Here is a 24,467-nt window from a genome sequence, read left to right as displayed (position 1 = left end):
TTTCTCTGTGTGTGTCTTTCATGAATAAATAAATAAAATAAATATAATCTAATAAATAAAATAAATAAAATCTAAATAAATAAATAAACAAATAAACAAACAAACAAATAAAGTAGCCTAGGGAGCAAGCATGCTCAGTGGTGCTTGCATTGTCACTGGCCAAAGTCTGCCAAATCTGTGGGGATTTTTCTTCCCTCATTCTTTCAAAGCCACAGAAACATTTCAGAATAGGCACAAGAGCTATACTTGCCAGTCTTCAACTCAGATTTATTCAAGGGCAAGAACTGCCAATTTTCAAAAGCTATCAACCAACAAGGGACTAGAGTTGCTGTATTTCCCACCTGTTGGCATATTCATTACAATCAGCAAGGAAATGGAAGGAAAGAGCAGTAGGTGTGAGGGAGCAGGGATGTTTGCAGGGCTGGAAAGCTGATACACCTTCGGCAGGGTTGTGTTGACTGTATTTCAGCTTGAGCAGTTGACTCAGTTTTGCTCTACAAAAAGCAAAACAAGTCAGGTGATCTTTTCACTGCAACAAGTCAGAAAACAGATAATACATTTAATTCATTGATACTCAACATGTAATTGGGAGAAGCGGCATCTGGCATCTTCTACCCCTTTTCCTGGGATAACCACCAGGAAGTGTCTCAGCCAAGGGGCTGGGGCAGCCAGGACTCCTGATGGGGAAGGCAGCCAGGGCTCCGGATGGGGAGCAGTGGGAGTGCTCATAGGGACACACTCACCACTAGGGGAACTGTGAGAGGGCAGAGAGGCTCACTCAGTGTCCTTGCAAGTGGTTTGCCTGGTTTCTCTGCTCTCTGCATGCCCTCCCCGCTCCCCGGCCCCGAGGCAGACCCAAGTGACACCCACACCTCCCAGAGCCACAGATGTACCCTGAGTACACACCAAGAAGTGGCCCAATTCAGAGAACAAGGAGCACATTGCTACCTAAATCAATACTTGGTTGCAATAATCCATGTATCTGCCTGTTAAGACTTTATCTTTAGAAAGCACTCTGCAAACAAACTTGTACCTTTTAAGAAACCAAAACCAACCAATGAATGGAACAAAAAACAAAAAGCCCAATACTGGATCCTTTTTTTTTTCCCCTAAGAGAAAGGAATAAACAACAGCATTTTCTCCGGGGAATGAAGTCACTGATGTGTTCTAAGGAAATTGTTTCTGTTCCTACTAAGGTTTTATGAGCAGAGCTCTCTCTATTATGACCTTAGAGCTGACAGTCTAATGAGAAGAATTTTTAACTGGAATAGCATTTCAACTGGAATAGCCATTTGCCCAAAAAGCTTAGGTTAGTCATATTATGCACATATTCTTTTATTTACAATAAAAAGAAATATGTAGTAATATTTATCAGTTAAGGAGGCAATGATTTAAAAAAATAAAAATAAATTTAAAAAAGGAGGCAATGATTTAATAAACATACATGCTCTTTGAAAACATGGTTAGATGGAGTACACAATTAAAAAAATTATGAGACATTCAGGATCGCTGGGTGGCGCAGCGGTTTGGTGCCTGCCTTTGGCCCAGGGCGCGATCCTGGAGACCCGGAATCGAATCCCACATCGGGCTCCTGGTGCATGGAGCCTGCTTCTCCCTCTGCCTGTGTCTCTGCCTCTCTCTCTCTCTGTGTGACTATCATAAATAAATAAATGAAAATTTAAAAAAAAAATATGAGACATTAGATGATAGCCATTTGACTAAAACATAAGAATTTAAAGTGCATTTATACATACATAGACTGCAGACTGAAGTCTCAAGCAACAATCATATCGGAGATTTGTTTCAAATGAAGTAAGAGAATTAGAAAATGTCACAGGGTCTTTTTATTTGACAGATATTCAGGGATTTTTAACAATATTAAACCTACTAGAGAGATCCTTTATTTATTAAAAGATCCTTCATCTGACAGCCTTTAAAAATCCCAATAATAAATGTCATTGAAATGTTTAGCCTGTATCTAAAATAAATGTGTGACTGTTTGAGGCTATATATCTTCCATAGCTAGCTAGGAAGCCTTTATAGAGTGTAGAGACACAAACACGCCAGTCACAGCATGTGCCTGTAGGGTGTGTGACTTACAGAAAATCTTCCTAAGAAGGCTGTGCATGTCACTGTGATACCATACCTCTTGAAATTATAAGCAAAGGTTTATGTGTATGAGAATTCTTCAGAGGATAAAGTTCACAGCTTTACCTAGATGATCAAAAGCGTTCAAAATCTCCCCCAAAAGTTAAGACAAAAATGAGATTTGATTTTTGGGAGATGTGAGCTTGTCAGAGACAGAGACAGAGATGGTGTTGTATTCAGTGCTATAATACTCTTAGGCCTGGCAGGTTAGGATGGTTAGTTTTATGTCTCAACTTGGCTGGGCCTTAGTGCCCAGATATTTAGTTAAACTTGATTCTGGATGTCTCTTTGAGGATGGTTCTGGATGAGATTAACATTTGAATTGGTGGACTTTGAGTAAAGCAGATTGTCTCCCAGCAATGCGGTGGACCTCATTTAAGCACTTGAAGGCTGGAACAGAACAAAAGGCGGACCTCCGTCAGCAAGAAAGAGTCCTGCCAGCAGACAGTGTTCCTACTTGAGCTATCCCGCAGGCTCTTCCTGGGTCTCCAGTCTGCCAGTACACCCCACAGATTTTGGACTTGCCAGCTTCCATAACCACATAGGCCAATTCCTTAAAATAAATGTCTCCCTATATACAGACACATCCTATTTGCTCCGTTTCTCTGTAGAACCCAGACCAATATAGGGTCTCGTGAACTGTTTGCTAAGTGAAGACATGAGAGAGTGAGAGAATGGTGATCTCCTGTCTTACTGTCACAAAGTGCCTCCTGAGCCATCACAGTGGGACACCATGCAGTGGTGGGCTCAATAACCCGTTCCTGCCCCAGACCAGCCGCCTGGAGCCCAGGAGGGAGCCTTCGCCCGTGTCCGGGCCTGCGCACCTCTTCAGGCTTTCTGGCAAGTGCTTCAGCCTGGTGGAGTCCACGTACAAGTACGAGTTCTGTCCCTTCCACAACGTGACGCAGCACCAGCAGACCTTCCGCTGGAACGCCTACAGCGGGATCCTGGGCATCTGGCACGAGTGGGAGCTGTCCAACTACACCTTCAAGGCCATGTGGATGAGGGACGGCGACTCCTGCCGCACCCGGAACCGCCAGAGCAAGGTGGAGCTGGCCTGCGGGAGCAGCCACCGCCTGGCCCGCGTGTCTGAGCCCAGCACCTGTGTGTACGCGCTGACCTTCGAGATGCCTCTGGTTTGCCACCCACACTCCCTGTTAGTGTACCCGGCCCTGCCCCCGGCCCTGCAGCAGAGGTGGGACCAGGTGGAGCAGGACCTGGCCGACGAGCTGATCACGGCCCAGGGCCATGAGAAGCTGCTCAGGGCGCTTTTTGAGGATGCAGGCTACTTAAAGACCCTGGAAGAAAGTGAACCGGTGCAGGAAGGAGGGGCTAAGGCCCCAGTGTTCCAGACCTTGGAGAACTGCAGTGAGGCACATAAAGAGCTGTCAAAGGAGATCAGGAGACTGAGGAGTGTGCTGATACAGCACGGCATCCCCTACACGAAGCCTGCAGAAACTTCCAGCCCTGAGCACATGGGCCCCAAGACACCACAGATGGGACTGCAGAACAGCTCCGAGGCGACGCGGGACTGCGTGGGAACACCTTGTGACCTGAGACAGGGCCAGAGGGCAGCACCAGACTGGAGATGGGGGACCTGGGGCGTGCATCCTTTGCCTTCTGGCCCGTGGGCCCCCAGGCTCAGCTCAAAGAGGCAGACAAATAAAGATTCAAAGTTTTAATTAAAAAACTTTTAATTTAAAAAACTTATTTTTTTTAAAGTTTTCAAGTTTTATTTATAATGGGAGAATAGGGATCCCTGGGTGGCGCAGCGGTTTGGCGCCTGCCTTTGGCCCAGGGCGCGATCCTGGAGACCCGGGATCGAATCCCACATCGGGCTCCCGGTGCATGGAGCCTGCTTCTCCCTCTGCCTGTGTCTCTGCCTCTCTCTCTCTCTCTCTCTCTCTGTATGACTATCATAAATAAATAAAAATTTAAAAAAAAAATATAATGGGAGAATAGTTCCAAGAGATGCCAAGCTTCCAGATGTATTATTGGCTAAAAAAAAAAAAAAAAGGCTACATGGCTGGATTCAATCTGCTAATATTTGTTAAGGAGTCTGCATCTATTTTCATGAGACTGGCTTCTAGTTGCTTTTTTTCTTTCTTGTAATTTCTTTCTCAGGCTTTAGTATCACGATTATGCAAATAACTGTCAGGGTGACAGTTAATCTTGGGTGGGGGTAGAAACTGTCCAGAGATGCAAGGGGACTTGCTTGGCACTGGTAAGGCCTTTCCTTAATCTGTATGCTGCTGACCTGGGTGCGTTCTCCTGATGAAGTTTCATGATTTGTATGCCGATGAAATATGCACTCTTCCACATGCAGGTGTGGCTGGCCTGGTCTCTAGGAAGAAGACACTAAGAAGGAATGTGCAGGGTTTCTGGGGGGGGGGGGGGTTCGGCTGCCAGTGGCCGAAACGTCTTTTAAAACACATTTTAGGATTTGCCTAGTTGTCAAGATATTGTTCCATGTTTCCTAATATGTCCCTTCTCTTCAGGTGATATTTGGAAATATACTTGGTTGTCAGTAATAAACTTGGTTTTAAGTAATTTCTGTATTTTAATTTTAAGGTGATAATGCCTCCACCTGCAGAAGAGAGAGACATGCCATCACGGAAGACATTTCAAAGACTGCCAAGGTTCTGAGGACAATTCTAAGAGCTGGAAGGAGTTTTCCTAAGGTGAGATGATAAAATGGTTCTGAAGCAGAGATGTTGTTTTTGAATATGCATTTCTACTTCCTAATCCAAAATAGTTAAAGGGACAGTTATGAAGCCACCTCAGTTCCTCATCTATTATTATTATGACCATCACTATTGTCATTAGTCTGGTTATTACCAGGCCAGTGTTTGCCGTTTCCGTGGGCTGCCTCTGTGAGCTCTTAAGTGAGCAGGAAGTACACTGTGAGCTGCACTGAAAGCAGGCTTGAGTAAAAGGGAATCCACTGTAATGAGCCAATGCTCATTCAATACTAGTACTATTAATGTATGCTTTGGTACTCTGTGTGTTATAACTCAGGGGCTGGGGATTTTTTTTAGGATTTTATTTATGTATTTGAGAGAGAGAGAGAGAGTTCTTAGCAGGGGTGGGAAGGGAGAGGGACAAACAGACTGTCCAATGAGCACGGAGCCTGACATGGGGCTCGATCCCAGGACCCAGAGATCATAATCTGAGCCAAAATCAGACACTTAACTGTCTGAGCCACCTAGGCATTCTGGGCTGGTGATTTTCTTTTCTAAATCCCAAATAGTAAATGCTTTTGGCCTTATAGACACATACAGTCTCTGTTGCTGTTGCTGCTTCCCCTCCTCTCTCTCTCCCCTCCCCTTTTTTCCCTTCTCTCTTCCCCTCCTCCCTCTTCCCTTCCTCCTTTTCTTCCTTATTCCTGTGAGCAGCCCATAAAGCTATAAAAATCATCCTTAGCTCAGAGTAGGCACAAAAACAGGCAATGGGCCAGATGAGAACTGTGGTTGGCCTATTCCTAGATCCTCAGATCAAACCTAATGGATCAGGTCCTATCATGTTATCTATTTTACAATAGAGAAATTGAGCCTTACAGGTGTTAGTTAAATTATGTTAAATAATGCACGAAGTTATACAATTTTACAGGCTGCTTAGGAATTTGAAGCCGTTGTTCTGAAAGTGTTCCTAGACCACTGTTACCTGGAAACATTTCAGAAATGCAGAGCATTTGGCTCTGTCCCTAGTTCTACAGGGTCAGAAATCGCAAGAGTAGGACAAGGAACGCACATTTTAAAAAAACATGTAGGTGAGATTGACACCCTGCTCAGCTGCTACTGCATCACTTGGGGAGATTGTTAGCAATGGGGGCCCTTGGGTGTCTCAGTGGTTGAGCATCTGCCTTTGGCTCAGGTTGTGATCCTGGGGTCCTGGGATCGAGTCCCGCATCGGGCTCTCCACAGGGAGCCTGCTTCTCCCTCTGCCTATGTCTCTGCCTCTCTCTCTGTGTCTCTCCTGAATAAATAAATAAAATCTTAAAAAAAAAAAAAGAGTGTTACAAATATCGCTTGGGCCCTAGCTGTGACCCTCAGAACCAGACAGAGGCTCTGTGCCCCAGGTGATTCAGAAGCACACTCAAGGTGGGAACCAGTGCTCTATTCTAGAGGCTGAGGACCGGGCTGGCTCCCTCTCTAACCTATCCCTTGTACCTGCAGAGTAACTGTACACTGTTCTCAGAAAGAACTGTAATTATGTTCCACACTGTACATCATTGACTCAGTCTCAATTTTCACATTTTACTAAATTTCCATCAGTTATAAAACTTTATTTTTTTTTTTCCTGTTGGATGTGTGGGATGTTATGTTTGAGAGTAAGGTTAGTGACATTGTAACTTAAAAGAAATCCATTCTTTATGTATCCCTCCCACTAAATGAACAATAAGCATTCACTTTGGATTTATAAGCTCTTCTCTGCTTACTGAAAAATGTTTCATTACCTCATTATTGATAGACATGTGTGTGTATGTGTGTGTATTTCAGCTTATTCTAATTCAGATTTCTTGTTCCACTAATGGTCTTTGATCTAATTCCTCCATAAACTGATATAGTTTTCAAGGAATAAGGCCTGAAAATAGTTTTTCTTGTACATTTATCCTTGAATTACAAGGCCAGGAATGATATTCCCAATATTGTTCATTCTTTGCAATCCTATGAGCAAACTTCATAGTCTGGCAACGTGAGGCTTGCCTTTAAGGCCATCTCAGTGATGAATTTTGGGAAAAAACCAAATGAGAAAAGAGAATTTAAAGCCATGGGCAGAAAAAACAGGTTAAATGCCCTAAGAGATCAAAGAAACCACTGTAACACATGGACAGACTCAATCATGGACTTTGAGAAGATTTAGGTCATGTTTCACTTACTTTTCATTTAACAAGTTGAGCACTAGACTAACTCATCTCCCGTTGCTATCTTGTGGCCTTAGTCACATTTAAAGAATACCTATTTCTGAGTCATTTTACTTTACAAGAATTCTAAGTAGACCTTAGAACATGAGCCAAAGAGAGTGAAGCCATAATTTCTGATACATTTCAAAGTATTTCTTCAAGAAGCTTCTAGAAAGAAACAGATGATTCAAAATTGCTTCTAATACCTTCTTCCCTAAACCATTGCTAATTTCCCAAGATTTGCCAGGAAATCAAACTGAACTCACTCCCTGACCTGCTAAGGAAGCAATCTATCCCATTTTTTTCTTATTTCTGACATAATTTGCTTCAAATGCTTCAAGTCCATGATATACAAATTGGATAATGTTATGAACGTTCTCCTAGTTACACAGGCTTGCAGTATATTTTTATACGCACCCTTTTCTGTCATCTGTCACCCATGGTTCCAACACTGGCACCAAGTTACTTTGGTTTCCATAGATCTGTTGGATCTGCCTCAACCTCTCCCTTTATGTTTCTTCAAGTTCCTGATATCCTCCACATTTTTTGTCTCATCTTACACCTAATACTCATCCTCTAAGTTTTCTTTCTAAACACAGTTCCTTGCTGCGGCTTCTGTGTTCAAGGCCCATACTACTTCTAGACTATTAATTTGTATCAGGTCTACACTGGTTCACTCTTGCCAGCTCATGCATGCAACTTGAATCTTATATTTTCTTTTCTGCTTGTTGAACAAGTGAAGATCATACCCATTTCCTCGCTTATTCTCAAGCTGTCCTTCATGTCAAGGGATACTGCCCCCTTCTCCATTTTTTTGGACTTTTTAATCTCTGAAGACCCATGTCAGGTCACATCTTCTTGACTAATGCTTACCTTACAAACTTGGTCAACATTCATATCTTCCTCTTAACATGACAACACTTGTTTGAAATACCATTTTAAAAATTGCTGGGGTGCAATGTAAAAGACTGTTGCACGTTGTATGCAATTTTATGACATGAGCTTGACTTTATGACTGACTTGCTTGTTATTTTGTGGACCTATCAACCTTGAATAATGTGAATTGCATGTGGACCAAGTCCTCAATACCAGACGCTCAAGAAATTAACTCACTCAATAAACATTTTTCTGCTACTATGATCTAGTTATATTTGAAATGAATGAAAACCAGTGCTCCAGTTGAAAAGATTCATTCCTGATGTCACTATTTTTAAGTAGCTAAATGTATCCCATCATTTAGGTGACAAAAATATATCAGTAAAGAGGGAATTTATAAGTATACCCAGTTTTTCCTTCTTACATTTTAAATAAACTTTTTATTTTAGAAGTTTTAGATTTAAAGAAAAAATGTGAAGATCAGGGGCCTCTGGGTGGCTCAGTCAGTTAAGCATCTGACTTTTTGGCTCAGGTTATGATCCTTGGGTCCTGGGATCAAGCCGTGCATCGGGCTCTGCTCTTGGTGGGGAACCTCCTTGTCCCTATCCCTTTCCCCTCTGTATGGTTTCTCTTCCTCAAATAAATAAATAAATAAAATGATTTCTTTAAATGTAAAAATAGTACAGAGTTTCTATAAACCATTACTCAGTTCCCCTAGGAAATATTTTACACCAATGTGGTACATTTATTATAATTAGTGAAGCAATATTGATATTGATGCAAATTATATGCTTTATTCAGATTTCCTTAGTGTTTACCTAAGATACTTTTTAAAAATATTGTTCTTGGGATCCCTGGGTGGCACAGCGGTTTGGCACCTGCCTTTGGCCCAGGGTGCGATCCTGGAGACCCGGGATCAAATCCCATATCATATCAGGCTCCTGGGGCATGGAGCCTGCTTCTCCCTCTGCCTGTGTCTCTGCCTCTCTCTCTCTCTCTTTCTCTCTCTCTCTGTGACTATAATAAATAAATAAAAATTTTAAAAAAGTAAAAAAATAAAAATATTGTTCTTAGGACACAACATTACATTTACTATTGTGTCTCCTAGGGCTTTTCTAGATTGTTACAGTTTCTCAGCTGTTCCTTATTTTTGATGACTTTGATGGTGTTGAAGAGTACTGATCAGGTGTTCAATAAAATGTCCCTCTGTTAGGATTTGTCTGATGTTTTACTCTTCATTGGAGTATGATTATGGGTTTTTTGAGGGAAAGACTGCAAAGGTAAAGTTCCATTTTGTCACATCACGCTAAAGGTACATGTTACCCATATGAGTTATATTTGTGTGACTTTTCACTATTTGCTTCAGGCAGTGTTCATCAGGCTTCTTCCTTGTAAAGTTTTTCTTTTTCTTTTTTCTTTACTTTCCTAGACTTTACTCTTTGGAAGGAAATAACTAGTGCAACCTACAACTAAAAGTCTGAAGTTATGTTTGTTTTGTTTTTCATTATTTTTGGAGGATCCAGATTAGACTTGAGTAGAACTGAAGAGGAAATCTTTTTTTTTTTTCTTTAAGATTTTATTTATTTATTCATGAGAGACAGAAGAGACAGAGAGAGAGAGAGAGAGAGAGAGAGAGAAAGAGAGAGGCAGAGACACCCGCAGAGGGAGAAGCAGGCTCCATGCAGGGAGGCCGCCGTGGGACTTGATCCCAGGTCTTCAGGATCAGGCCCTGGGCTGAAGGTGGCACTAAACCGCTGAGCCACCCGGGCTGCCCTGAAGAGGAAATCTTATCTCCATAGAAGGAATACACTATATAAATTAACATTTTGTTCATTTTATCTCTCAAGTGCTAGAGTGTTTAGGCAATAATGTAAGGATATAATTGGAAGAGTATAAATATAATCAGTGAAAACTGCTTCCTGTTATCCAGTATCAGCCACTACTACCATTATTATTTATCTTTGAAAACATCACAAGTTGTTGGTATACATTGATATAAGTTGCCAAATACAATTTTAAAGGATAATTATAGATTATCTCAAGAAAATCTTTTAAAAATAGCATGTTTACTTTTAAATTTATAATAAAAGAAGTGAAGCTCTGTTTCAAGATGGTGCTATAAAAAGATCCTGAACTCACCTCTTCCCATGGACCCAATGAGTCTATAGCTACATATGGAAGAATTTTCTCTGAAAAAAAATTTAAAGACTGGCTGAGTAATGACATACACTAGGAAAACAACAAGAAGTAAACCACATTGAAAGGGTAGGAGAGGCTGAGACACAGTCTCACCATAATCCCCCCTTCCCACACACAGTGAGGAGAGGACACAAAACCTGGAGCTTCTCCCTAAGGAGTGAAGGATTTGAATCTCACACCAGTCACCCAGCTTTGAAGACTTGCATCTGAGAAATAAGCCCCCAAAACACCTAGCTTTGAAAATCAATGAAGATGGCATCCTTGAGACCCATAGGACTACATAGCAATCTGAGAAAGGATTGTAAAACAGCTCCTATGCTCAGTCTCACCCACCCAAGGGCCCAGCTCAGTGGCAGCTCAGACTTCATGAGAAAGAGATTCATTTGTTTGTATTAAAATTGGCTGAGAGGCAACAAACTTAATACACATATTCAAAACTTGCTGGTACAGTCTCTGAGACAGAGACTGGTAGATGCCATCTTCCCGCTCCCCTGCTGCACTTCTGACCATGAGTATCTCAAGGAGAAAAAGTTTCCCACATATCTGGTGCCCTGATTTTTCAGCTACTCCCCGGGGGACACCCCTTGATTGTCTGGCTCTGGTGACAGGAGAACTTGTGTTCCAGGGTGTCATGGGACTATAATAATTGGAAAGTTCTTGGCAGGCTACCACCATCACAGCACTGTCAGAAACAGAAAGAAACACATTGACAGTCTTTTTGTGAAGAAGGCCTATCTTTTTGTCCTGGAGCTTCAGCCAGAAAGGCGTTTTTAGGTTTGGTTCACAACTGCAACCATAAAACTTCTAGAAGAAAACCTTAGTGGTAAGCTTCTTGACATAGGTTCCATGAGGATGTTTTTTTTAAATCTGACACCAAAAGTTAAGGCAACAAAAGCAAAAATTAAAATGTGGGACTATATCAAACTAAAACAAAACAAAACAAAACAATCCAAACTCTGCACAGCAAAAGAAATAATAATAAAAAAAACCCTAAAAAGCAACCTAAAAAATGTGAGAAGATATTGGCAAATCATATGTTTTAGGGGATTAATATCCAAAATACATAAAGAACTCATACAACTCAATAGAAAAAAATAAAAAATAAAAATCTGATTAAAAAATGAGTAGAAGATCTGAAGAGATATCTTTCCAAGGAAGGCATAAAGATGACTAACAAGCACATGAAAACATAGTCAAGACATCACTCATCATCAGTAAAACACAAATCAAAACCACAATGAGATGTCACCCCACACCTGTTCGAAAGGCTATTCTCAAAAAGATAAGAAATAACAAGTGTTAGTGAGGATGAGGAGACAAGGGAGACCTCTTGAACTGTTGGTGGGAATGCAAACTGGTTCAGCCACTGTGGAAAATAGTATGGAGATTTTTCAAAAAATTAAACATAGAACTACCCCATGATCCAACAATTCCACTTTTGGGTGTTTATCTGAAGAAAATGAAAAGACCAGCTCGAAGGGACATATGCACCCCTATGTTTATTGCAGCCAATATTTACAATAGCCAAGATATGGAAACAACTCAAGGATCCATTGATGGATGAATAGATAAAGAGAATTTGGATATTTTTCAGCTATAAAAAAAGAATGAAATCTTTCCAGGTGTGACAACATGGATGGACTTTGAAGGCATCATGCTAAGTGAAATAAGTCAGACAGAGAAAGACTAATGCCATATGATCCATATTCTAAAAAAACAAAACAAAATAAAACAAAGCAAAACCAAAAAAAAGCTCATGTTCTCTGTATGAGAACAGGTTAATGTTGCCAGAGGTGAAAATGAGGGGGTGGGAGAAATGAGTGAAGATGGTCAAAAGGCACAACTCCCAGTTATAAAATACATAAAGGCATGGGAATATGTACTACAGTTAATAATACCATATTCCATATTTGAAAAACGCTCAGAAAGTAGATCTTAAACATTCTCATCACAGGAAAAAATTCATAACTATGTAAGGTAATGGATGCTAAATATACTTACTGTGATGATCATTTATCAATGTATACAAATATCAAATCATTATGTTACATGCCTTAAACCAATATAATATGTCAATTATACCTCAGTTTAAGAAGCTTTAAAAAAATGAATGCAAACAGGGCAAAAATTAGTTACCTAAAAGCAAAGTATATACATTTTCACTCTTTTCCCTTGTAACATAGAAAAAGCAAGCTTTTTCCTACCCTCTCATAAGTTTAGGTATGGTGGATGCTGTTGTGTACATGCAGGTGTTCCTCCCCTCTCCAACCAGGGACACTGATTTCCCTAGCAAGGGGGTCATTAAAGCTGGCAGCTGGCAGTTGAGTGTACTCTCACAGCAATTGCCTTTGACTGAAGAGCTGCCTTGCCCAAGGTCATGACTAATTTTGGTGGCAGCCTGCATTTGAGGTGTGGTTGATGTGAGGGTTTAAGGCCTAAGCCCCGTGCCCCAATGTGAGGCACTTCTGCGAGCCTCACTTCAGCTCCAGAGCTCCCTGTGGGAACCATAGACCTTTGGTGTGAGGACATCTGTCATCACAGCTTAATGCTATTCCATACACGTTGCCCTCCAGAGCTCTGTAAACTTCCTACTTGCGAACTTCAGTCTAGGTATCTGCTCCTCTAGTTGACTTGGGACACTATACCATTGAGAAATCAACTCTTTATGCTTTTCTGTTGTGTTTGTTTTGTTATTTGGGGTCACATGTGAAAAATGGCAAGAAAGAGATACCTCTTCTCAAAATTATTACTATATATCTTAGAAAATGTTTTTATCTATCTGTCTTAGTAAAAGTTATTATCCGTAGGTAGTGAATCTTATTTTATTGTGCATATACATCTTCTTGTGGATCCTCATTTACATACCATGTTCCATATGGAATGCTTACTTAGTGTACACAGATGTTAAAGGGCACACTTATTACAATTCAGAGCTTCAACCATAGTAGAGGCATTGCCTGCAAATACGGTATGCCGTTAAGGAATGATTTTCTTTTTTTGATTTATTGTATACATATTTTTTAGTCACTTAAACACACACATGATTAAGAATGCCTTGTAGTGAATGTCTGACTTTGAATTCATTCCTTTGAAGTGTTTACACAGGGCTCCAAGTCAGAGTGTTCATGCTAAACTGCTAAATCCATTAAGTACATTGAGTCAAACTACCAATTTGCTCCTGCCCTGAATCAACCCCATAGACTTGATGTTATGGGCACAGCCTTGTTCTTTCTTTCTTTTTTTTTTTAATTTATGATAGTCACAGAGAGAGAGAGAGAGGCAGAGACACAGGCGGAAGGAGAAGCAGGCTCCATGCACTGGGAGCCCGACGTGGGATTCGATCCCGGGTCTCCAGGATCGCGCCCCGGGCCAAAGGCAGGCGCCAAACCGCTGCGCCACCCAGGGATCCCCTGTTCTTTCTTTTTAATGTGGATAATGGTACCTCCTTAGCTAAGGTTTTTAGAATAGAATGAGAGGGCGTGGAAGGGAGTCTCCTCAGGGTCAGGTTCTGGGCCAGAGGAGAGTGTTATGAACCTGATGGTCAATGGAGAGTTTTTGTCTGCTGTGGGTCAGTATGGACTGCGTGTCTCCCTCTGACTGGTGTTTCACCCACCAGCAGGGGTAGGGCAAACAGGACAGGTCTCCCAGAGTTTCCAGGAATTACGCTCAGCTCCATGAGTTAGAGGACCATCGAAGTAATTTGCATATGATTTGCATAAGAGTTGGTATTTATTCATAAAATGATATTGGCTACTTTCAAGTAGTTTTCAGGTTCATTTGTAATTGCTACACTGAGGACTATTGCATTCTGATTTCCTTCTCTGTCTTCCTTTTCTCCTGTGACTATAATTAACATAAAAAACTGAATTGGGCAATTGAGAGATGAGAGAAACCACAGGTCATAGGGGATGGCCCAGGACCGTTAACCTCACCCCCCTACCCCTCCACTAATACCCCTATGGCCCATTAACAACACACAATAGGTAAGACAACAGGCTCTTGTTTCTTCATATTCCATAAATTCACCAACTGTGGACTCATCTCCGCAGGTCTCTGTAACTGGTACTTGCTCTACCCAGAATGTTCTTCCTCCAGATATTCATTCATATCATTCACATCTTCAAATTAGGGTGCCAGATTTTGCAAATAAAAATACAGGACATCCAGTGAGATTTGGATTTCAGTTAAACATAATAACTTTTTGGCGTCAGTATGTCCCATATAGTATTTGGGACATACTTAAACTAAAAACTTATTTGTCATCCATCTGAAATTCAAATTTAACTGGGCATCCAGTAATTTATGTGACAACACTACCTCAAGTCATTCATGTCTTTGCCAAATGTCACCAGCTATGATAGGTCTTTGCTGACCATTCTTAATCTAAAAGAGCACTTCCTAGCACTATGTCTACCCTCTTCTGCTTCATTATTTAATTCACAATACATGTCACTGCCTGACACAATGGTACATATTTCTTCATTTGGTGTAGTAATCAGGGTCCTAGCAGTAAACAGATGGCACATTTAAATAGGTAAATACAAGACAGTTGAATAGAGGGCTATTTATAAGCTGTGGGCAGCATTAAAGGAGGCTGTGGAATAACCAACCAAACCCCTGAGGCAGCACAAATGAGGCACCACCACTAGAGCAGTTCACAGAGTTCGGCATCCAGGGGGCACAGAATGGGTGGGGAGGGTGAACAGTACAATGGACAGTGCTCATGGACCATTCACAGCACATGTGGCCATGGCCAGCCTCCTCTCCTACAATGGAAGCTACATCTTGGCAGTGGTTTTATTTTGCTCACTGTTCTATCTGTAGCTGCTGAGTAATGCCTGCCTTATAGTAAAAGCTTCAGACACATCTGGTAAAGAATTACATGTGTTTGACTGCCATTGCCAGCCAAGACATTGTTGAACTGGTGAAACGAGCCAGTCTAGAGAGGCGATCACTTAAGAGACAAAAGCAATGCTAGTTTCTAGGGATACATTCAATCCATTCCTTAGAAACTGCATGTAAAAAAAGTGAGAGCACAAACTGCTCTAAACAGAGAGTTGATACCAGGTTATCTAACAGATGTAATGGAGTGGTCTTCATGCTAGGGTAGACGCTGCCGAGGAGCGCACAGGAGCAGTCATAGTCAGAAAGCCAGCCAGGTGTTCTGCATCAAGGAGCTGTGGCAGCACCCAGCACCACCCGGCCCCTGGGCTAGAGCCAGAACTAGGGCTCTAGGATGGACATATGAGGGTGAAATGGATAAGATGATGGAGAGATGGAGGACTGGTGTCCCAGAGAGATGGGTGCTCTCACTCATGGGACTGAAATTGTGGCCCTCTACTCAGGCATCTGGTAATCAGACCTCAGAAAGTGGAGACAGAAGGTGAATAACAAGGTAGAAATCAGGTTGTGAAGCCTTGAAATTCGAAATCAGCAGTGGCCTTGCTGTGAGGGAGACTGCTGAGCCTCAGTGTTGGCCTTGATCACATTATACTCTCCCCCTAAGGATTAGACGAGGACTGAGCCTCCCACAATGGGATGGCCAGCACTTTACAAATGGAAAAGGAAGAAAGAAAGGGGGTAACTAAAACTTATTGAGTATTTGCATTGCAGCAGATATGGTCCTGCATTATTGATATCTTTCCTCATTAAATCCTCAAAACAACTCTGTAAGCTACTTAACTATCCTCCCATTTTACTAATAAGGAAACTTATCGATAGACCCAAGTTCAAAGACGTGCTCAAAATCTATGGGATGGTTCTCTTCATATTTCTTTTTGAAGAAAGAAGAATCCAGGTTTCTAAAGATGAATTTCTTCTGGCACTTGTATCCATTTCTGCTGAAATGAAGCTCTTCCTTTCGTGATGCCATCAGGCCAGATAATAGAGGGATCTTTCTGGAATGTACTAAATAATGGTGGAGTAAAAGTACATGTATTCAGAGGATTGCTTAAAATATTTCCCACCACTGATCACAGGTGATTTATAGCAAAGAATGTTTTATCTGTGTTGCATTAAGGAGGTAATGATACTCAAAAATAACCTGATCAAATGACTTGTTAGGGAAAAAGCCATGTTGTGTTGGGAATGGATGAGGGATGTGTCTGACATGGGGGGATCCTGGTGTCTATAAATATGGAGTGATGGTGGTTTTCCTAACTTAAAGCCTGGAAACTACCATGTGAGTGGTTTTAAATTCAGGGTAGAAAATAATCGTCGAAATATATCAACATGGTCCTTGAGGTCTCCAGATTATGTTTTAGAAAGTGTCCATTTTACCACTGCCTCTAAAACAAAATGATGACTTCCCTCCCCAGTCTGGACGTTTTTACAACTGTATCTCCCCTTCAAAAAAGAAATATAAGCCAAAAGGGAATTGTTTGTTAAAATACCTGCTCAAGGTATGGGTAGCTCAAAGTAGCCATCCTAAGCTCTCCAGTCCTCCTGTGGCTTATAAATAATTGGGGTAAACACATCACTAGCAGGTGGCAATGATGGAAATGATGATTACTTGGTTTTATAGAGAACCATCATTTAAGCTCTTTTACATTAATCAAGATGGATTGTTTTTTAAAAGACCTCTAATTACTTTCCTGTTCATTATTTATATTCACTGAGTATTTTATGTTTGCCTGTTAGTAGCCTTGTAAAGTGTGTCATGGTATTAAATATTTATTTACAAGTCGGGCAATTGTGAGCCTGTACTGTCTTGCCCTTCTCCATCTTGGGGTTGAGCCACTCATCCTCAACATAGGCCTTCATCTATAGGGGCTCATCATTAACAGTATGCTAAAAATAATTCTTTGCATTTCCATGGTGCCTTCCATCTAAAAATTCTTGTTTTTATCATGGGAAATGTATACTTCTAAGAAGTCATTTAATATGTTTCTACCACCTGCCACAGTAAGTATGTCTTTAGCATCACTGGCCTGGAGGAATTGATTTCATTTCAACAAGCCCCCACTCTTACACCCAAAGCAGACATTACTAATCCTCACTGGAATTGTCCAGCTAGTTCTTGATCCAATTATAATGCTTCTTAACACAGTGCCCCGAGCAATTACCTCCAATCAATTGGTTTTTATCTGCAATGCCAACTCATATTTATCATCCACTATCCACCTTTGGAACAGCTTAGTGAGGGTGAGCTTATTACCTCTCAGAGAGCTTATTACCTCTGGTTGGGAGAACAGTTCCTTCTAAATACTCTTCAAAAATTTAACCGATCAAGTGCTATTCTCAAATTTCTGTCCCTTATCCCCGTATCTACCTTTTTCTTATCTACTCTGTTTTACCTGTGTTTGCCCTTTTTGCTCCAAAGTATCAACTTCAATCATGGCACAAAGAAAATATAACATAACTACTCCACTTTTATAGGGTCTGTTTTATTTCAAATCTCTTTGAGTTTTAAAATAAGCAATCTACGTTGTAGGTTTTGAGGATACTGAGGAACATCCAGGCAGGAAAACAAAGGCCTTCAAAACCGTTCTTAAAAACAATGATAAAAGTCCGCCACAAGAGCACTGAAAACAATTAGTCAAGAATTCAGTGTTAAGTGTCAGAGCCGCTGCTGCAAAGTCCCGACCCAACCTCATGCGCCATGGCTTCCCGCCTCCCGACGTGCACTCTTGATTCCTTTTGGTTCTAAGTCCAAAATGGCAACTCTCAAGGATCCGCTGATTCAGAATCTTAAGGAAGACCATATCCCCTAGAATAAGATTACAGTTGTTGGGGTTGGTGCTGTTGGCATGGCTTGTGCCATCAGTATCTTAATGAAGGACTTGGCAGATGAACTTGCTCTTGTTGAGGTCATGGAAGACAAATTGAAAGGAGAGATGATGGATCTCCAGCATGGCAGCCTTTTCCGTAGAACACCAAAAATTGTCTCTGGCAAAGACTATAATGTGCCTGCAAACTCCAAGCTGGTTATTATCACAGCTGGGGCATGTCAGCAAAAGGGAGAAAGTTGTCTTAACTTGGTCCAGCATAACATGAACATCTTTAAGTTCATCATTCCTAATATTGTCAATACAGCCCAAACTGCAAGTTTGCTTGTTGTTTCCAATCCAGTGGATATCTTGACCCATGTGGCTTGGAAGATAAGTGGCTTTCCCAAAATCAGAGTTATTAAAAGTGGTTGAATCTGGATTCAGCCCAGGTCTGCTACCTAATGGGGGAAGGGCTGGGGGTTCACCCACTAAGCTGTCATGGGTGGGTCCCTGGAGAGCAATGGAGACTCCAGTGTATTGTATGGAGAGGAATAAATGTTTCTGGTGTCTCACTGAAGAATCTGCACCCTGACTTAGGCACTGATGCAGCTAAGGAACAGTGGAAAGAGGTTCACAAATAAGTGGTTGACAGTGCCTATGAGGTGATCAAACTGAAAGGCTACCCTTCCTGGGCCATTGCACTGTCTGTGGCAGATTTCGCAGAAAGTATAATGAAGAGTCTTAGGCAGGTGCATTCAATTTCCACCATGATTAAGGGTCTCTATGGAATAAAAGATGATGTCTTCCTTAGTGTTCCTTGCATCTTGAGACAGAATGGAATCTCTGATGTTGTGAAGGTGACTCTCTGACTCCTGAGAAAGAGGCCCGTTTGAGGAAGAGTGCAGCTACACTTTGGGGGATCCAAAAGGAGCTGCGGTTTTAAAATTTTTCTAATGTACCACGTTACTAACAACAAGATTTTAGTTGGAGGTTGTGTATATTGTCCTTATTATCTGACCTGTTACTCAAGTAGTAATATTAAAATGGCCTAAGAAAGCATCAGTTTCCTAAAGTTACAAATGGGAATGGTTCACAAAACCCTGCAGTCATATCCTGATGCTGGATGATATCTCTCTTGTGTAGTCCTAAATTGGTTAACATAATATAGTTCTATCATCTCAGATGCACCCCCCCGCTAATGTCGTATATGCTGCAGTTACTCTTCAAACCAGATGTGTATTTACTGTGGTCTGTAACTTCTGATTCCTTCACCCCAACACCCAGTATGCCTATTCCATCTTTTTTCTTCAGTCACATCCTAGGATCCAATGTATAAATTCAATATTGCATGTATTGTGCACAACTCTTCTAAAGGATCTTATTTTGTATACGATATATGTCAGAATATAGTGTAAAATATAATGTAAAAATATGTCAATATAATAAAAATATAATAATATTATACTATTATAATAAAATATAATGTAAAAAGACAATGCAACCAACTATCTGTCATACCAACTAAAATACCAAATAAATTTTGAACAGTGAAAAAAAAAAAAGAATTCAGTGTTAAAACTTGAACCGCATTTTGAGAGGCCAAGAGTTTTTCTGGAAGGTTCATAAAGAGAGCACATTCCAAGCAGAGGAACGAGTCAGAGATGTTGTACTACCTAAGAAAAATCTTTTAGACTAGATATTTTAGCACTTAAGCTGGAAGGTTTGCTAAAATACAGATTGCTGGTCTCCTTCTCAGAGCAGCTGATTCCGTAGTTACAAGGTGAGACCCAGAATCTGCACTTGTAACAGGAAGTTTCTATGTGATGCTGCCGGTCCAGGGACCACACTTTGAGAACTGCTGATTCTAGCATGAACATATGTAAGTGTCTGCTCCTGTTTCACAAGGCTGTGCCTTCTTTTCTGTCTTACTTCCTAAGCAGGGAACATGGAAATGAGGCAGGATGATCATACTGTTCAGTCTTGAGGCCTTGTCAGTCTGACAAGGTGATCTGTGTCAACTTGGCCAATGTGCACTCACAGTGTGTCACACTGGCTGTGGAGATGGGGAGGGAAAGCAGAGCCAGTAATGGGGGTGGGGAGGAGGATCCAGGGGGCAGCATGGGGACAGAGTGGGGAGGAGCCTTCCACCAGAAGTTCTACAGTAGGGTCATCAGCTGTTGTCGATAGCAACTGAGATTCTGGGCTCCGAGTCTTCTAGGGTATGTAGCATAGTGACCTCCTTATACAGGTCATCACTGCCATTCCAAGCAAGAATGGTCTGTGCCCCTCCTTCTCTCCTTTTGAAGGATGGCATTTGCCTTTACTTAGATAACTGTTTAATATTAAAGCAAAATTCCTTTATGTTCCTTTCTCTATCTCCCAGCTACTCTCCTTGTTTCAGTTCTCACTGTACCTGCCCTCTAATGGGATTCCAGATTAAATGATCCTCATGTTTCAGTTTTATAAACTATCACTGTTTTTCCAACGCTACTGCAAAGATAAATACTTTGCTTTGAACTATGATGTTCTGGGCATCAGTATGGTGTTTGGTATAATGGAGCAATTCACCGGCAATTAGCTCAGCCTTGTGGGCCAGGCAGTGCTAATCTGTAGGACGGGCTTCACTCTCTCTGAGGCCCCTATCATGTCAGGAGTTTGAGAATTTCATTCTGTTCAAATAGTTCTTTTCTTCCTCCTAATCTGGCTCTCCCCTCTGAGACCACAGCTGCTGAAGATGATGGCAGAGTCATCAAAGAGAGAGATTTAAAAGGGGGGAGAGAGCTCCAGAGAGAAGTAGAAAGGTGGTTGAAGTGGCTGCTCACTGTATTTTATTTCATTTGCATCAGGGACACTTTAGAAGAACACACTTGGCATAGTCGTCGTGGATTACTTTGCAAAGTTGTTCTTGCTGTGCTTTTCCCAGCAGGGACCTGCTAAGGGCACATTTCCTCCAGTGAAGGGAGCTTGAGAAGCTCCCTGGCTTCTCATCACAGGTTTGGAGCTGGGAACTGTCCTGTGTGTCCGGGTGGAGGCTTTGTCCTCCTGGTCCGGGTGGAGGGTTTTTCCTTTGGCAACCTCAGGACTTTTCCCATATTATCTCCAAGGCGTTTTCCATCCAGAGTTGATCTGATCAAATGCTGTCAAAATTGTGTCCCTCTGACCTAAAGGCACTCATGCACTTAAACAGAAGAATTGTGTATTTATGAACCAAGAGGGAAAATGCCGCGCATAAGGGAGCTGACATAAAAGATTCTTGAAATTTTACAGAAATGTTATCCTCTTCTCCTTCTCCTCCTCTTCTTTTGCCTTCTCTTCTTCTTCCTCTTCCTCCTCCTTTCCTCTCCTTCCCTTTTCCCCCTACTCCTCCTCCTCTTTCTCCTCCTCCTCCTCTTTCCCCTCCTCCTCCTCTTTCCCCTCCTCCTCTTTCTTCTTCTTCTTCTTCTTCTTCTTCTTCTTCTTCTTCTTCTTCTTCTTCTTCTTCTTCTTCTTTCTTCTTCTTCTTCTTTTCTTCTTCTCTCTCTTCTCCTCTCTCTCAAGAAACAGTCAATGCCCTCCTTGTAGTGATTTCTGCATTTCTCATTAAATTACTCCAATCCAAATGAGTTTTAGAATATCTCGGCATTTACCACAATGAGATTTCTCCTTTACCTGTTGATTCCACCAGACCTTCTCCCTTTCTCTAAGTGTTCAACTGATGCTGGGCATTTATTTTTTCTTTAAAATCAGAGTGGATTTTCCCTGGATTTGCTCTCCCTTAAGTGAACCATGGATGCTCTGGGGTGACCCAAAATCCCAGTTAGGACATGCTAATCAACGTGATTCGTTTTCTAAAGCTCTCCTTTTTATTTCCTTTGGCTAATTACAAATTGGTCCTTAAGACATGGAAGGCCCAAAAAATTAGGAGAAGCCAAAGACACAAGTGAACTCTGACAAGAAGCCACTATATTTTCCCTTTTCCTAGTCACTGGGCCTTTGTGGGAGGGGACAGCTGCTGCAGAGAAAACGACATCTTGGGCCTCCGGGGAGTGGGGGGCGGGGAGGAGGAATGCCAATTGGAATACTTTAATCTTTTTGTTGAAAATCCAAGCAGCTTATCTTTTCTGAAGGTTCCCTTGGGTAATACAAAGTGTGCTTAATATTGCAAATTCTGCTTTGCAAGTGCTGTTGTCTGGAGTCATCTTATACTGTGTGAATGTTCTTTCTCTTCCCTCCACCACCCCCCACACCAAACAAACCCAGCACGTGTTTGGCTCTCAATCAGTTCTTCTTTGGGTGCAAACGTCTTGGCATTTCTGTCTCAGTTTTGGCTGTAGAAAAGAACATTTTTCAATAATGCTGCTGAAATGCTGCTTTCTCTACTTCAGTGCTTTATCTGGCAAAAGGATTTGCTGGGACCAGACCCAAAGTAAAGGGGAACAAAAAAAAAAAAAAGGAAAAATGGCTGTGGGAGGCAGGATGCCAGCTCCTCCACTCATGATTCTGTACCTCATCACTTTCCTTTCCAAATCGCAAATCCTTCACCCCAGAGAGTCTTTGCATTTTGCAGGAGAAGAGCTATTTGATCCCACACCAAACTTTTGATACCACAGTCCCCATTTGACCATGCTGTCTCCTATGTCAAACATTTGAGAATGGGACAACCCTCATGCCAGGAAAAAGCAATGGAGAGTGGAGTGTTGTGGCCAAGGCTGACCAGGATCCCTATAGGAACTGGACTCTCGGGGTCATGTGTAAAATTAGGTGGAGTTACTTACCGATCTCATTCATATCCAGGCACTTTGCGCAGTTTGTTTTGGTGGGCCCTGACCCCTGGATTTCCTCTTCCTTTTTCTCAGTTTCTACTCAGCGCATACAAGCTGTTCTCCCAAACATGCTGCTGGTTTCTAGGTATCTTCGACCCCTTGTCCTCAGTGGTGCTGGAGGGCAGGCAAAGTGGTGGAGGCGAGGTGCTGGAGTGGACACCTCTCCTCATCTTCCAGAGAAAGCCTGCTGGGCCCTCTTGGTAGGCGTGAGCTGAGAACCCTCTGCCACCTCATCTTTTGGTCCTTGAGCTCCACACAGGAGCCCATCGCTATTTTGTTCTGGCTGTGTGAGTTATTGCTTCCAGCTGGTTCTTTCCTCCTTCTCACATACTGCAGATCAACTATTGTATGGGCTCAGGTAGGCTCAGGAACTTTTAAAATTTTCTCAAAGGGTCTGACTATCAGTTCACCAGGGAAAGAGAAAAGGGGTAAAAATAGGTGTGCTGAAGTTTCAAATGGCTTCATCTCAAAATAAAATTATTCTTGTGGAATGTACCTGAACCCTAATTTCCTTTTCTACTTGAAACTCCACTTTTCCACACTTTCTAGATTTAAGATGTTTGCTATAATGTGTGGAAACACACATAGTTCTATTCCATTTCCAAAATATTGTATTTCACTTCTTACCTGAAAACTATTTCAGTAAATTCATCCACATATTTCTAGAAGTGATTGTAACCTGGGAAATCCTACGTGTTGGCAAGAAGGAAAGCCAAAGTATGGTTGTGACTGTCCCTCTAAGTACAGATCTGTCTACATTCCATATTAATATTGAAAGAGCCTGCAGTTGTATATTTCCTTCTTAAACTAGGTTATTTAAGAGAGTTTTATGTGTTTTAAAGTTTCTAAGAGATTAGAATTTGGGGAGTTTAAAAACATATGCTGTAAATTTTCAGTTTACTTGCATTTTAATTAAATAATATAATCTATAACTCTAGGACTTGGATAATTTATTAAAATCATTTTTGTGGTCTAGTACATGAATAATATGCATAAATATTCCATAAAACTTTGAAAAGAATGAGTATTCTCATTTCTAGGATACAAGTCAAATATGTTAATGAATCATTATTAATGACAGTATTCAGACTATGTTCTTGCTTTTTTTACTGTTTTCTTGTGATATTAGACTCAAAGTAATGTTAAAAGTTTCTCACTGCTATTGTTTTAGCTAATTACAACTTTATTTGTGCATATGATGACTTGTAATCATTGCTTCTAGAATTTTTTAATTTAATAGGCTTTATATTTTAAGTAGTTTTAGATTTCTAGATAAATTGAACAGAAAGTACAGTGTTCTCATATAAGCCCCCCACTCCTCGCCATGTCCCCCATTATTGACATCTTGCATTAGGGTGGTACATTTGTTATATTTGTTACATGTATGTTACAGCTTCTGTAATTGTCCCACAGTTCTTGATATTCTGTTTCGTCTTTTTCATTCTTTTTCTGTCTGCCTTTCAGTTTTGGAAGTTTCTATTGACATTTCTTCAGGCTCACTGATTTTTGAGGGGGAGTGGAGGTGCTGTGTTTAGTCTACCGATGTGCCCATCAAAAGAATTCTTAATTTTTGTGCAGTGTTTTTGATTTCTAGCATTTTTGTCTTCTTTCTTAGAGTTTCTAGATCTCTACCTACATTATACATCTCCTTTACATGTTGTCCAGCCTTTCCTTTATTACCTTGAGCATTTAATCATTGGTGTTTTAATTCTAGGTGTGATTATTCCAGCATCTCTCCCATATCTGAGTGTGGCTTGGGGGCTTGCTTGGTTCTTCAGACTATGGGGTGTTTTATTTATTTATGTTTTGTCTGTTTGTTTTCTGTTTCAC

At 41.2% G+C, this 24,467-nt stretch overlaps 1 protein-coding gene and 1 pseudogene across 1 annotated transcript; both read left to right on the top strand.

Moving 5' to 3' along the window:
* Positions 1-2,822: 2,822 nt before the first annotated feature.
* LOC121491740 (N-acetylglucosamine-1-phosphotransferase subunit gamma-like) lies at positions 2,823-3,831 on the top strand. The gene is given in 2 exon segments (XM_041756935.1): positions 2,823-3,642; positions 3,645-3,831. Coding segments are annotated over 2 exon segments (876 nt in total). The 3' UTR covers positions 3,701-3,831.
* A 13,932-nt stretch (positions 3,832-17,763) lies between these two features.
* LOC121491646 lies at positions 17,764-18,778 on the top strand (annotated as a pseudogene).
* Positions 18,779-24,467: the final 5,689 nt, after the last annotated feature.

This window comes from Vulpes lagopus, chromosome 5 (genome assembly GCF_018345385.1).
Source record: "Vulpes lagopus strain Blue_001 chromosome 5, ASM1834538v1, whole genome shotgun sequence".
NCBI lineage: Eukaryota > Metazoa > Chordata > Mammalia > Carnivora > Canidae > Vulpes > Vulpes lagopus.
This window is presented reverse-complemented; position numbering and strand designations above follow the sequence as displayed.